The sequence below is a fragment of the Tenrec ecaudatus genome, chromosome 13 (genome assembly GCF_050624435.1).
Source record: "Tenrec ecaudatus isolate mTenEca1 chromosome 13, mTenEca1.hap1, whole genome shotgun sequence".
NCBI lineage: Eukaryota > Metazoa > Chordata > Mammalia > Afrosoricida > Tenrecidae > Tenrec > Tenrec ecaudatus.
The window spans coordinates 138,424,672-138,438,744 of NC_134542.1; the positions used below are offsets into that span (position 1 = coordinate 138,424,672).

General features: G+C 45.6%; 1 protein-coding gene and 1 pseudogene across 1 annotated transcript; both read left to right on the forward strand.

The window, feature by feature from the left end:
- The first annotated feature begins 1,080 nt into the window (after positions 1–1,080).
- LOC142424395 (signal peptidase complex subunit 1) lies at positions 1,081–2,121 on the forward strand. The gene has a single exon (XM_075529554.1). It carries the CDS (start codon positions 1,225–1,227, stop codon positions 1,531–1,533), a length of 309 nt encoding a protein of 102 aa, XP_075385669.1. The 5' UTR covers positions 1,081–1,224; the 3' UTR covers positions 1,534–2,121.
- Positions 2,122–4,861: 2,740 nt separating this feature from the next.
- On the forward strand, positions 4,862–9,010 carry LOC142424110 (heterogeneous nuclear ribonucleoprotein C-like; annotated as a pseudogene).
- Positions 9,011–14,073: the final 5,063 nt, after the last annotated feature.

Here is a 14,073-nt window from a genome sequence, read left to right on the forward strand (position 1 = left end):
GGCAGGGGGAGACATCGGACTGTGTAACATATGAAAACATAATAATAATTTATGAATTATGAAGGGTTCATGAGGTAGGGGCAGTGGGCAGGGAGGGGGAAAATGAGCAGCTGATATTAAGGGCTCAAGTAGAAGGCAAATGTTTTGAGAATGATGCTGGCAACAAATGTACATATGTGCTTGACACAATGGATGTATGTATGAAGTGTAATAATAATTGTATGAGCTGAGATAGGAAAGGAAGTGGATAGGATATGAGGTGGGGGAAAGGAAGTGGTGTTAACAAACCCAGGGATAAGGGAACAAAAAGTGATCCAAATCGGTGATGAGGAGGGTTTGGGAGGCCTGGTAGGGCATGGCCAAGGGTAATGTAACAAAGAGGTATTGCTGAAACCCAGGTGGGGACTGAGCATGATAGTGGGACAGGAGGAACGTCAAGGGAAATAGAGGAAAGAGCAGGGAGGCAAAGGACATTTATAGAGGTCTAGTTAAAGACATGTACATATGCAAATATATTTATAAATGAGGATTGGGAAATAGATCTATGTGCATATATTTATAGGTTTAGTATTAAGGTAGCCGAAGGGCATTGGGCCTCCACTCAAATACTCCCTCAATGCAATAATACTTTCTTCTACTAAATTGGCATTCTATGATGCTCACCTTCCGGACACAACCACTGAAGAAAAAGTGGATAAATAAACAAATGTGGTAAAGAAAGCTGATGGTGCCCAGCTATCAAAAGATATAGCATCTAGGGTCTTAAAAGCTTGAGGATAAACAAGCGGCCATCTAGCTCAGAAGGAACAAAGCCCACATAGAAGAACACCCCAGTCTGTGTGGTCACGAAGGGATCAGTTATCAGGCATCAAAGAACAAAAAACCATATCATTGGGTGCACACCTCCATGATACAATCGCTGAGGACAAATGGGTGCATAAGCAAATATGGCAAAGAAAGCAGATAGTGCCCGGCTATCAAAAGGTTTGGCATCTGGGGTCTTAAAGGCTTGAAGGTAAACAAGCGGGCATCTAGCTCAGAAGCAACAATGCCCACATGAAAGAAGCACACCAGGGGGTCGCGGCCATCACCCTCCCCGGCGCGGCAGGCCCTCCGCACTTGACACAGGCCCCGCGGACTTCTGCCCGGACCGCCTTAGAGTCGCTGCTGCTGTCGCCCCGTTGGCCGCCGTTCGTGCTCCGCTGCCCGTCCGCGCAGGCAGTCATGTTGGAGCATCTGGGCTCGCTGCCCACCCAGATGGATTACAGGGGCCAGAAGCTAGCCGAACAGATGTTTCAGGGGATCATCCTCTTTTCTGCAATCGTTGGATTTGTCTACGGGTACGTGGCTGAACAGTTCGGATGGACTGTCTATATAGTTATGGCCGGATTTGCTTTTTCATGTTTGCTGACTTTGCCTCCGTGGCCCATCTATCGCCGGCATCCCCTCAAGTGGTTACCTGTTCAAGATTCAGGAACAGAAGACAAGAAACCGGGCGACAGGAAAATCAAGAGGCATGCTAAAAATAACTAAGGTCTTTGTGGTTGCGCTTCACTGTGGCACCTGCATCTGCCGCTGTGGATGAATGAGCTAAATTGCTTTTCTACCCAGACCATGAGTTTAAGAAGCACCAGTGTTCTTAAGACACAGCTCCATGTAGACTAGGCTTTAACATTCTCACTCCTAGCTCCCTGGGTTTTGACTTGTAAATATTTTTTTGGCCATCGCTTCATAACCTCGCTCTGAAACGGAGAACAGAAAACTCAAATGTGTGGTTTCTTTCAGGTCTACATAAATAGAATAAAAACTACATACTGCACAGTACAGTTTAACCATCAAAGTCAGTGGGTGATCCTCCGGTGGTTTCCATTAAAACTCATAGCCCAAGATCAAGTTTAAAGGGTCTTTTTTCTTTTCCATTCCTGTACTGCAAGCAGGTCTCTTAGTGAAAAATGAATTTAGAAGTCTACTGCCCACTAAGTGTTCGTAAACACCACGTCTATTCTGTCTGTACCTGCGAGTTCTATGAAAATATTGCCCAAGGAAATTTGTGGTCAATTCATGCTTTGGTACTCCTGAAATAAAGGTTTTTGTTACACAGGGGAAAAAAAAAAAAAAGAAGCACACCAGCCTGTGAGATCACGAGGTGTTGAAGGGATCAGGTATAAGGCATCATCAGAACAGAAAATCTTACCATAGTGAATGTGGGTGGGGAGTGCAGAGTGGAGACCCAAATCCCATTTGTCGGCCACTGGAGATCCCCTTGCAAGAGGGGTCTAGGGGAGGAAATGGGTCAGGCAGGGTGTGATGTAGCAACGATGAAAAATAAAACTTTCCTCTAGTTCCTAAATGCTTCCTCCACACACACACCCAACCCCCCACTATCATGGTCCCAATTCTACCTTGCAAGTCTGGCTAGACCAGAGGATGTACACTGGTGCAGATAGGAACTGGAAACACGGAATCCAGGGTGGATGATACCTTCAGCGCCAGGGGTGTGAGTGGCGATACTGGGAAGGTAGAGGGAGAGTGGGTTGGAAAGAGGGAACCAATTACAAGGATCTACATGTGACTTCCTCCCTGGGGGGTGGACAACAGAAAAGTGGGTGAAGGGAGACATCAGACAGTGTAAGGTATGACCAAATAATAATTTATAAATTATCAAGGGTCCATGAGGGAAGGGGGAGGCTGGTGTGCTTCTTCCATGTGGATTTTGTTGTTTTGGAGCTAGATGGCCGCTTGTTTACTTTCAAGCCTTTAAGACCCCAGATGCTATATCTTTTGATAGGTGAACACCATCAAATTTCTTCACCACATTTGCTTATGCAACCACTTTGTTGTCAGCAATCAAGTTGGGAAGGTGAGCATCATGGAATGCCAGTTTAATAAAATGAAGTGTTCTTGCTTTGAGGGAGTACTTGAGTGGAGGCCCAATGTCCATCTGCTACCTTAATACTAAACCTATAAATATATACACATAGATCTATTTCCCCATCATCATATATAAATTATTTATGTACTTGCCTGTGTTTAGACCTCTATAAATACCCCTTGCCTCCTAGTACTTTCCTCTATTTCCTTTTACATTCCTCTTGTCCCAGTATCATGCTCAGCCTTCATTTGGGTTTCAGTAATTCCTCTTGGTTACATTACCCTTGATCAAGCCCTACCAGGCCTCTTACACCCTCCTCACCACTGATTTTGGATCACTTGTTCCCTTGACTCTGGGTTTGTTAACACCACTTCCTTTTCCCCCACCTCTTCCTCTCCCATATCCTGTCCCCACCCAAATAGTCAGTCAGTCCTGTTGTTTTCTCCTCCTGATTGTTTATCCAGCCTATCTTATCTAGATAGACCTGAAGAGATAATGATGTGCACAAGAATAAGACAGAGCAAAACAAAGCAACAAAACAACAACAACAAAAAACAATGACAAAAAAAGAAAGCCTATAAATTGTTCAAGGTCTGTTTGTTGACCTTTAGGAATGTTTTCCAGTTGAGTCTGATGGGGTGCCAAGCCCCGGCCCCAGAGTCTATTTTTGGCACTCCCTTTGCTGTTCTGTTGCATGCCCTAAGTGTTTTTCCTGGGTGTGGTGGGGTCAGATCAGGTGCATTTCCCACACTGTGTCTCCAGTATTGTCCCCTGCAGGACTATGGAATACTGTAACTCTTTATGGCATTTTCAATTCCCATCTTTATCCCAAGGAGTGGTTTGTGGTTTTGCTGACATTGTAGTCAGCAGTCCTCCTTGTAACCTTCTGCCACCAATAGAGAGATGAAAAACAAAACTACAGTGAGATGCACCTCGGCACTTCAGTTAAAGCAGAGAGCGGACATCGTCCGGTGCTGGATATTATCTCTATAAACTATGATATGGCAGTTGATTGAGTTGGCCCCTACGACTATGGTTTCCCCACTTGACCATAGTTGAGGGATGTGAGCAGTCTTGCTAAACAGAGAACAAAGTAAAGTTGATTCTGGTGGGTTAAAATATAACATCTTCTCAATCTCCCTGTGGGCCAATTTAAAAGTTGTTTCCGTTTTTAAAAAAAAGTAAAGGGGAAATACACATGCATTTAGCCTTCAGGGAATCAGGACCCTTTGCCCCTAGACCGGGTCGTGGATAACCTTGCTAGGTGCAGAGCGTGTCGCAAAGTGGACTGCTGCCGATGCAGTTAGGCTACAGTTTAACACCTGATCACATCTGATTGCCCTTTCCACTCCTTTTACATCTGTTCTGCTTTTTAATATTTTCTACTTTCTTTTTCATTGCTGTTTTACTGTTGATGCTATTAGTTTTGCTGTTGGAGTTGTGAATGTTTTCAGCATATGAAATCCAGGATAGGCAAATCTATAAAGACAGTAACTGGATTAATGGTTTCTTGGGGAGCTAGACACGGTGGTTGCAGGGAAATAGGGAGCTAAGAACAGGAGTACAAGAAAGAAGAAAATATTCTAAAACGGATTGCAGTGATGATTGTACAACTCTTTTGATATGATTGAACTATTAAACTGTATGATATGTGGATCATGTGCCAATAAAACTGGTTTTTTTTCTTTTTGGAAAAAAAAAAGCCTAGATACCAAGACTTCTGTACAGCAACCAATGCCAGGAGTTATGTCTCGGAAGGTTCCTAAACTGTGCCCCTAATGCTGAGACTAGAGGAAACTCTGAACCAAATAGACATCATTTTGTGAAGAGAAGAATGAGAGAGGTTGCTGCTACATTGCCAACCTAGAGCAGCTGTCGGCTTCTGCAGCTAGAGCCTGGGAGAAAATGGCTTACAATGTTTCCCTTTCCTGCAAGAGATTTAAAAAATCTTCAGCTTCATTTTTCAGCTGTGTGGCTGTCTCAAACACCATGGCCAACAATGTTACCAACAGACAGCCCCTTGCTCCATGGAGTCCTGTGTATTTATCCGCAATCGCAACACTCTGGTGGTCAAGAAGCTGGTGTAGAGACAATCTTCTCCGGGTTTTGCAACATCGTGGGTTGCTCTGTTCCTCAGGGCATTGCCTTTTTTCCGTATGTAAATGAGACACACCTGTGCAGCAGGAGAAGTTAGCAGAATGATTGCTGACCAGGTTTCAGATATTAGTCAGGCTGTAGAGACAAAAGTGAACTAAGGAGAAGCAGGTGTGGAATGATCTGCAGTGGAGATGTAGGCGTCGGTACCAGAACATCGTTCCCGTCCCCTCTACTCAGTCCTCCTTTTGATGTGGACTGTGACTCTCAGTGGGATTAGTATGACAGCTGCCAAGCACGGCTACGGCTGCCCTCCTCCTATTGCTTGGGCTCAAGTGTCCTCAAAATGGCAGCTTGTATCAGAAAATGCCGCAAGAAGGGGAAGAAGTGGTTTGAACTCCGAGAGTGCACAGGAGGGATCTTCCCCCAGTTTTGGAAAATTAACAGGAAATGACTTTCAGATTATTACAGAGGAGTGGACCTAGATTAACGGAAGAGTAGACTCCCCTGGAACGCTTGGAAACGTTGAAAAGGCACAGAGTCAGCAGGGAGTAGAGTTGAAGAACAAGGGGTCAGAAGAAGAGCAGGGCAGCCGCTCCCTGAAGAACGATGAGAGTCCATCTTCCTGTGACGTTGCATTCCGAGAGCGTGGAGATGACTCTGGTAAGGAGCAGGACCTACGGGAGGATGATGATGGCAATGGTGATGATGATCCGGGGAGGTGATCAGCTAGAGTTGATCAAGGAAGATGAAAGAGGCCAAGAAAGGAGAGGATGACAGAGACAGCCCATGTCGAGAAGTACTCACCCTGAAACACACAGTGGGCTCTAGAACTCTTAACCAATTATTTCCTTACCCTGATGCTTGTCTAAGATCAGGGTTTTCACCAGACCTTCTCCCCTAGCATTGTCTCCCGTGTCCTAAACCCATGTTCATTAAGTCATATGACCTGAACCTAGTCCCATTTTCGCTGCTTTTGATGTCCCTCGTAGTTATATGATCTTATCTTATAATCTTTTGCTTTCAATTTTTATACCTATTTGATAATTAAAAAGTTATATGGCTTTTACCAACTGCCTCCAAAACTAACTTCTTGCTATGCAAGGAGTGCTGTTATCTCCATAAATGAGCTTGCTAGTTGCTTCCCTAAAGCTGCAAAGGAAATCTCATTTAGCTGAGTCCCATCTGAAAAAACAGGTTTTCGGTTTATATGTGTGTTTTATAGCCCATAGGACAATGCTGTTCAACACAAATGTAATAATACAGTTTTTGTGAATGAGCTGCCGTATCAAATGCATCCTCTTGAAAATAATTAGTGTATTAATCTTAAGATTTGTTTTCTAAAGTTGATACTATGAGTTATATTTGTGAACAGCCTAATGTTCAGGATTGTTTTGCTCAAAATAGATAGTCCTTATTAAACCAGGAATTTGGATTAAAAAATAGAAAGGTACAGGAAGAACACTGTGAAAAGTTATTGTGATAATCACTTCTTATCCTGTGGAATCCTCTAATATATATATGACTTAAAATACACACTCACACAGCTATGTGACTTTTGAAAACAAACATCATACCCCAGTCTCAGGGGATGGGGTCCCATTAATATAAATGCAATAAATAGAACAACTATGACCTATGGTGTGAAAATATCCAGAGGGCTGCAAGTTTCAACCTTTGGCTGGAGCTGGTGAAATGTCCATTCTAATTTAAGCATGAAATGATTCATATGCATAATACTACCCCAGAAAACAAATAAAAAGCATTTCAAACTCAATCAGAGGCCCTGGACACCATCTAGTGCAATCCAGGAGCTACAAGTAAGCCACTGCAAACATTTACATGTCCTTTGTGTGCCGACATCAATACTGCTTTCTCCTGGTGAATTGTCTCAGAGTGGGATTCATGGGCTTTGCAGCATGCCTACCGCTCCCATCGTGTCCCACGGCTGTCATGTCATTTGCCTGGCTCGTCTGTCCTTAGCAGCTGCCCATCTTCAGTGTCCATAGGAACTGATCCCAAAGCTACTACCCTGTGCAGCACCTAGGGTGCCGGGAGCCAGCTTCATGCTGTATCCCCTCTGCGTGGTCAGATACCCATGCTGTCCAGTGCCCATAGTTCTGGCTGAGCAGGGTGAGAGGAGACTCTGCCCTCCCCAAAAGCTCACTCACTTGAGTCCCAATTCTACCTTACAAGTCCAGCTAGACCAGAGGATGTACACTGATAAGGATAGGAACTGGAAACACAGGGAATCCAGGACAGATGAACCTCTTGGGACCAATAATGAGAGTAATGATACCAAGAGAGTAAGGAGGGAGGTGGAGTAGACAGGGGGAACCAATCACAAGGATCTACATATAACCAGCTACCTGGGGGATGGACAACAGGAAAGTGGGTAAAGGGAGATGTCAGACAGTGTAAGATATGACAAAAAATAATTTATAAATTATCAAGGGTTCATGAGGAAGGGAGGAGTGGGGAGGGAGGGGGAAAATGAGGAGCTGCTATCAAGGGCTCAAGTAGAAAGAAAATGTTTTTGGGAATGATGATGGCAACTAATATACAAATGTGCTTGACACAAGAGATGTATGTATGTATGGATTGTGATAAGAATTGTACGAGCCCCCAATAAAATGATTTGAAATAATAATAATTTATACATTATCAAGGGTTTGTGAGGGAAGGGAGGCGGGGAGGGAGGGCGAAAATATGAGGAGCTGATATAAAGGGCTCAAATAGAAAGAAAATATTTTGAGAACGATGATGGTAACATGTGCTTGATAATGGATACATTATCAATAATGTGGATATGATAATGTACACATGTGCTTGACACAGTAGATATATGTATGGATTGTGATAAGAGCTGTACGATCCCACCCCCAAAAGTCTCACCCTTGACCGAGCAGGATGCGGAGATGCTAGGGGGCCCAGGGCAGGAGCCACAGTCTGCAGCTGAGCCGCCTTGGCGCATGCTCCGGTTCCTCGCGTGCCTGCTCTAGGAGCGCGCTTAACTGTGTCAGTTCCCGAGCTTGCACCTGTCACACGAGGCTCCAGCGGTTGAGCCTTTCGCTCAGCGCATGCGTACATCTCGACCTCGAGGGCATGTTGCGTGTGTATGATGGCCACTCCACTGGGGGTCATGGACGCGATGCGGCCAAGCAACAGGCCTCGCAGTGCATACGCCGCCTTTGCCTCAGCTGGCAGCTAGAGGAAAACTCAGCTTTTCACTTCCAGCTAAAGGACAAAAAAAAAAAAAAAAAAAAGAAGCCCAATCCAGGTCCTTGAGTCTCACCTTTCTCAAGGGTTGGCCCCCTCCCTACTGCTCTGATGGGCAGCTTCCTGGGGAAACTGGACTCCTCCCCTCAGGCCCATTCACTGGATGCTGAGGTCCTGCCAGGGGGCCCTGGTAACCTGCAGGTCGAGCCCTGATCCGGCTGTCCTGCTCAGATTGCTGGAGCACCCCCAGCTACCATGGCAACTGCCGCTGCCAACCTCCAAGCCGCCAGGGATCCTTTATGTCGCTCTGTCTGAGCAGCCCTGGAAACAAAGCCAGTGACCCAGAAAACCCTGGGGCCCTCCCTGGGACCCCTCGCCTCTGTGTGCTGCCCTCGGCCCCAGAGAAAGCCTAGCCCGTGCCCACTCCACCGCAGCAGCCCGTACAGCGCCCCAGAGCAGTGCGTGGGTAACTGGAGTCTCCCCGTGATCCCAGAGCAAGCTGGGGCCTGCAGCGCCCTAGGGTGTCCAACAGTTTGGCACGGTGACGGTCGTAGGAGAGCGTGGGGAGGAGCAGGAGGAGAACCTTGCTCTCCCAGAGGACCTGAGTTATCAGAGAATTGGTGGAGATCCAGGTAGGAGGATGAGGCCCATAAACTGTCCCATCCTTGCATGTCCAGGGAGGTAAACGCTTCCTTCTTTCCTTCCCAGGCCGAGACCTCTGGAGCAAGCCTCCAGTGGAGGAGCTCCAAGAAGGACTCCATCCAGACAGTTCATCCCCCCTTTCTGAGCTGCCGCACCAACAGACACGTGGTCAGAACTCCTTGAGGATTCCCACCGCTGAAGAGCAGGAAGGGTCCCCCGTCACCCCATTCTCAGCTACTTCCCCAGAGACCTTTCAAAAGAGAGCTAGATGAGGTCCCGGGACCTTGCAGGTCCACATCAGCACCGTCTCAGAGGAAGATCCTGCAGGTCTAAAGGGGTGAACCCTGTGCCAGCCAGTGCCAGCACAGCCCCAGGCCCCTCCAGCTAGAGTGGCATCTGGAAGCAGATAGGTGCTTTCTGGACTCTGATCCACCTTTAAGGCAATTAGTATTGGGGTAGGAGCCAATGCGGACACCACAGGAGCAGCTTGGGCCTGAGCAGGCTCTCCCTTTTCAAATCTCACCAGTAGTGACACAGAGAGCCGACAAGACAAAGAAAATTCCTGTGACTGTAGACGGTACTGTACCCACCCTAATGTGTCCTGTCATGGCTGGCACTAGGACACCCCCCTCACGTCCGATGGCCAGGAGTCCACCCAGACAGAAATCCTTAATTGCAGATGGAGAACCCAGCACCCTTGAACGTTCCAGGCCCTCGCCCCGCGAGCTCTGCAAGGTCAGAGCAAAGAGGCGCCGCACCAGCAGTCCTGCTCCCTCTCTGAAGCAGACGGAAATGCCAGGACATCCACCAGTTCAGTTTCCTCTGCATCAGCGTCCATGAAAGTCGGGTCAAAGAGGATGTAGCCGATGTCCACTTCCTCCACGGCTGGACCTTGTGTTGGCCCCACGTTGTGCTCAACAAATTTACTGCTGACCTCTCCCATTCCGGAACCCACAGAGGACTAGATTTCCATGATCTCACAGAGACAGCACATGACCACTCAGGGTCCACACAGGAGGATCCAAGGAGATCCTGAGCAGTAACTGATTCCCATCCAAGTCTCCAGAGGTTCCACAATGCAACATGCCACACAGAGCCACAGGGCCACATGGGCATGGAACGGGACACAGCACAACACATTGGGAATACCAAGAAAGAGGACACCCATTGGCAGCAGTATTTCCGAGTGAGAGTCGGCAGTTTGCTGTGCGCCTGTGTGGTCGGCCAGGTCTACTGAGGTGTGCGCCCAGAGGGACAGTGGCTCATCAGCTGGGGCAGGATCTTCTCTTCAGTCTTCTGGGGAGGCCTGAGATAAGGTGCAGACTAAGGAGAGCAGATGTGGAGCTGGTCCACATACGAGCAGGAAAACGAAAAATGCACGCTACCTAAGTGTTGGGATGTGAACATTGTGGGGTGATACCTGTAAGGCCCAGTGCAAAAATGGCCTGAATTAAAATTACTACTCGAGCCAACAAGTCAAAAAGCAGTCTGAGTGAGTGGTATTAATTCAATGGCTTTCGTATTATTCAAAAATGGTCTTTAAGCCTAGACAGTTTATTATCTGGTACACGGCAAGCACTCATTCACTGCAATAGAGCCGATGCCAACTCATAAGGACGCTATAGGGCTAGGTAGATCTGTCCCTGTGGGTTTCCTAAACTGTTAGCTCTGTGTGGGAGTAGAAAGCCCTGTTTTCTCCCACAGAATGGCTGGTGATTCTGAAGTGCCAGCCTTGTGGATTGCAGCCCAATCCATAACCACTACATCGCCAGAGCTCCGACAGCAGGCACAGTCCCGAATTATGTCTACTGGGGTTCTGCTTGTGGCATTCACGTGGAGTCACTTGGAAAGCATTTCTATGCAAGCTTCTTGGTGGTCCTCTGCTTTCAAGCCAAGGGAGTGCCTCATTTGCCAGGAGGATCTCTCGTGCTCGCCTAAGGCATGCATGGGTGTCAGGAGCTTTAGTTTAATTTCAGGACAGGGGGCAAGAGAATGGGAGGACTGAGAGCTTTTTGAAATCTGTAGGGTGTTTGGATTATTTAAATAATCGGGTATAATTGTGCCAGGAGATGTAGAGTTGGTATTACTCTGGCCTCAGGCTGTGACCTGGGGGACATGGATGGTTTAGGATGGCCTCTGGGCATGTTCCAGTCTTCTAACCTATCCAGGAACTTCTGCTTAAAGCACACAGATCTTGTTATATATCGCGAATTCCTGCCAGCAGTCTCATCACCAGTGGAGATCAAGGAAATAAGTAACTGAAGTCAGAATCATCAGCTGTGTTTGATTTACATTGAGGTCTTCAATCATCTGGAGTTCATTTCTGGATATGGATATATGAGATATGGGCCTTGCTTCATTCTTCTTCAAGTGGAAATCCGATTGTGCTAGCATTGTTTGTTAAAGAGACTATTTATTCCCCTATTGAATGTATCTCAGCCGCTTATTGAAGATCAGTTATCTGTAGGTTGGTGGATTTATGTATTGGCTCTGGATCCTGTTCCATTGGTCCAGGTGCCTACCATTGTACCAAAACTAGGCTGCTGTGACTATCATGGATATGTGCAGCTGGTTTTGAAGTCAATGAGAGGCCTTCTACTTTGTTCTTCTTAAGTAACATTCTGCTTATCGTGGGTCTCTTTCCTCGCCACATCAAGTCTGTGATTCTCTTTCCCGTTGATTTAAAGATTTATGTTTGGAATCTTGGTCAGAATAGCCTTATATTAATAGAATGCTTTGGATAGTATGGATATTTTCACTATAATAAGCCTTGTTATCCACGAGCATGGTACATTCTTCCATTTATATAGGACTCTTGGTTTCTTGTACTATTGTCTTCTAGTTTTCCCAGTACAAATTTTGTTCCTAAAGTATTTCATCTTTGGTGTAGCTTATAAAAATTATATATATTTTTTCATTTCTTTGTCAGCACTCTCCTCCTTAGTGTACAGAAAGTCGTTTGATTTTTGTATGTTGATCTTGTACCCCACCATACCGTGGAATTGTGGTTTTTTTTATCATTTCCAACTACTTTCTTGTCCAAACGTCAAAGTTTTTTTAAGTATGCAATCAGATTCTCTGAGAGTTCGACTCCTTCTTGGCATGTTGCAGGCTTTTCATTTCTTTTTGCTCTCTGATAGCTCTGGCACGGACCCCCCACAACAATGAATAAGGATGATGATAAAAAGCTTGCTTGTCTATTTCCCATTCACAGTTGGAAAGCTTTCAGTGTCTTATGGTTGACAGAGATGTGAGCCATTAGTATTGCTTTTATGACCCCCCTTTTTTTTAGTCATTTTACTGGTGACTCATACAACTCTTATCACAATCCATACATATATCAATTGTATAAAATACATTTATACATTGGTTACCCTCATCATTCTCAAAACATTTGCTCTCCACATAAGCCCCTGCCATCAGCTCATTTTCCCCCTCCCTCCCAGCTCCCTACTTCCACAGGAACCCTTGATAATTTATAAATTATTGTTTTGTCCTTGTGGTTAGCAGCTCAATGCACGGCCCATTATGCCACCAGAGCTCTAGAAATTATTGTTTTGTCATATCTTGCACTGTCCGATGTTTCCCCTCACCCATTTTTCTGTTGTCCGTCCCCCAGGGAGAAGGTTATATGTAGATCCCTAAAGTTGGTTCCCCCTTTCTGCCCCACCCTCCCTCCACCCACCCAGTATCACCACTCTCACCACTGGTCCTGAGGGGTTCATCTGTCCTGGATTCCCTTTGTTTCCAGTTCCTATCTGTACCAGTATACATCCTCTGTTCTAGCCAGATTTTTACAGTAGAATTGGGATGATAGTGGGTGGGGGGAGCATTTAGGAACTAGAGGAAAGTTGTATGTTTCATTGTTGCTACACTGCACCCTGACTGGCTCATCTCCTCCCTGAGACTCTTCTGTAAGGGGATGTCTAGTTGCCTACAGATGGGCTTTGAGTCCCCACTCCACACTCCCCCTCATTTACAATGATATGATTTTTTTGTTCTTTGATGCCTGACACCTGATGCCTTCAACACCTCGTGATTGCACAGGCTGGTGTGCTTCTTCCATGTGGGCTTTGTTGCTTCTGAGATAAATGGCTGCTTGTTTACCTTCAAGCCTTTGTGACCCCGGATGCTATATATTTTGATAGCCGGGCACCTTCTGCTTCCTTCACCACATTTGTTTATGTACCCACTCTGTCTTCACTGATTGTGCCGGGAAGGTGAGTATCATGGAATGCCAGTTTAATGGAACAAAATATTCTTGCATTGAGGGAGTACTTGAGTGGAAGCCTAATGTTCATCTGCTACTTTAATACTAAACCTATAAATACATGCACATACATCTATTTCCCCATCCACATATATAAATGTGTTTATATATGTACATGCCTTTATTTAGACCTCCATAAATACCCTTTGCCTCCTATCTCTTTCCTCTATTTCCTTTTATTTCCTCTTGTCCCCCTATCATGCTTAGCCTTCATTTGGGTTTCAGTAATTCCCCTTGGTTACATTACCCTTGATCACGTCCTACCAGGCCTCCTACACCCTCCTCACCACCGATTTGGATCACTTGTTGTTCCCTTGTACCTAGGTTTTTTAACCATTTCCTTTACCCCCACCAACCCCTCTCCCATGTCCCCTGAGAACTGTTGGTCCCGTTGTTTTCTCCCCCAGATTGTTCATCCGGCCTATCTTATTTAGATAGACCTGTGGAGAGAATAACATTCACAAAAACAAGAAAGAACAAAACCAAGCAACAGGAGAAAAGAAAACAACAAAAAACCAATGAAAAAAAAACAACACAACAACAACAAAAAAGAAAAGCTTGTAATTAGTTTAAGAATTGTTTTGTTGGCCTTTAGTGGTGTTTTCTGATCGAGTCTGATGGGGTGCCATGCCCTGGCCCCAAAGTCTATTTTTGGTATTCCCTCAGGACTTCATTGCTTTGTTCCCTTTGCTGTTCTGTTGCACACCCTCAGTGTTTTGTCTCAGTGTGCTGGGATCAGATCAGGAGCAATCTCCAATGTTGTTATGACCCTTATTATGCTGAGAAATTTCCCTTCTGTTCCACGTTTCCTGTGTGATTTTATCAGAAATGGGTGTTAGATTTTGTCATATGCCTTTTCTGTCTCAATCATACCATCATGTTGTTCTGATCCTTTATTTTATTGATATGGTGAATTATGATTATTTCTCTAATATTGAAACATCTTTGCATGCCAGCTATGATTTGCACTCGAGTT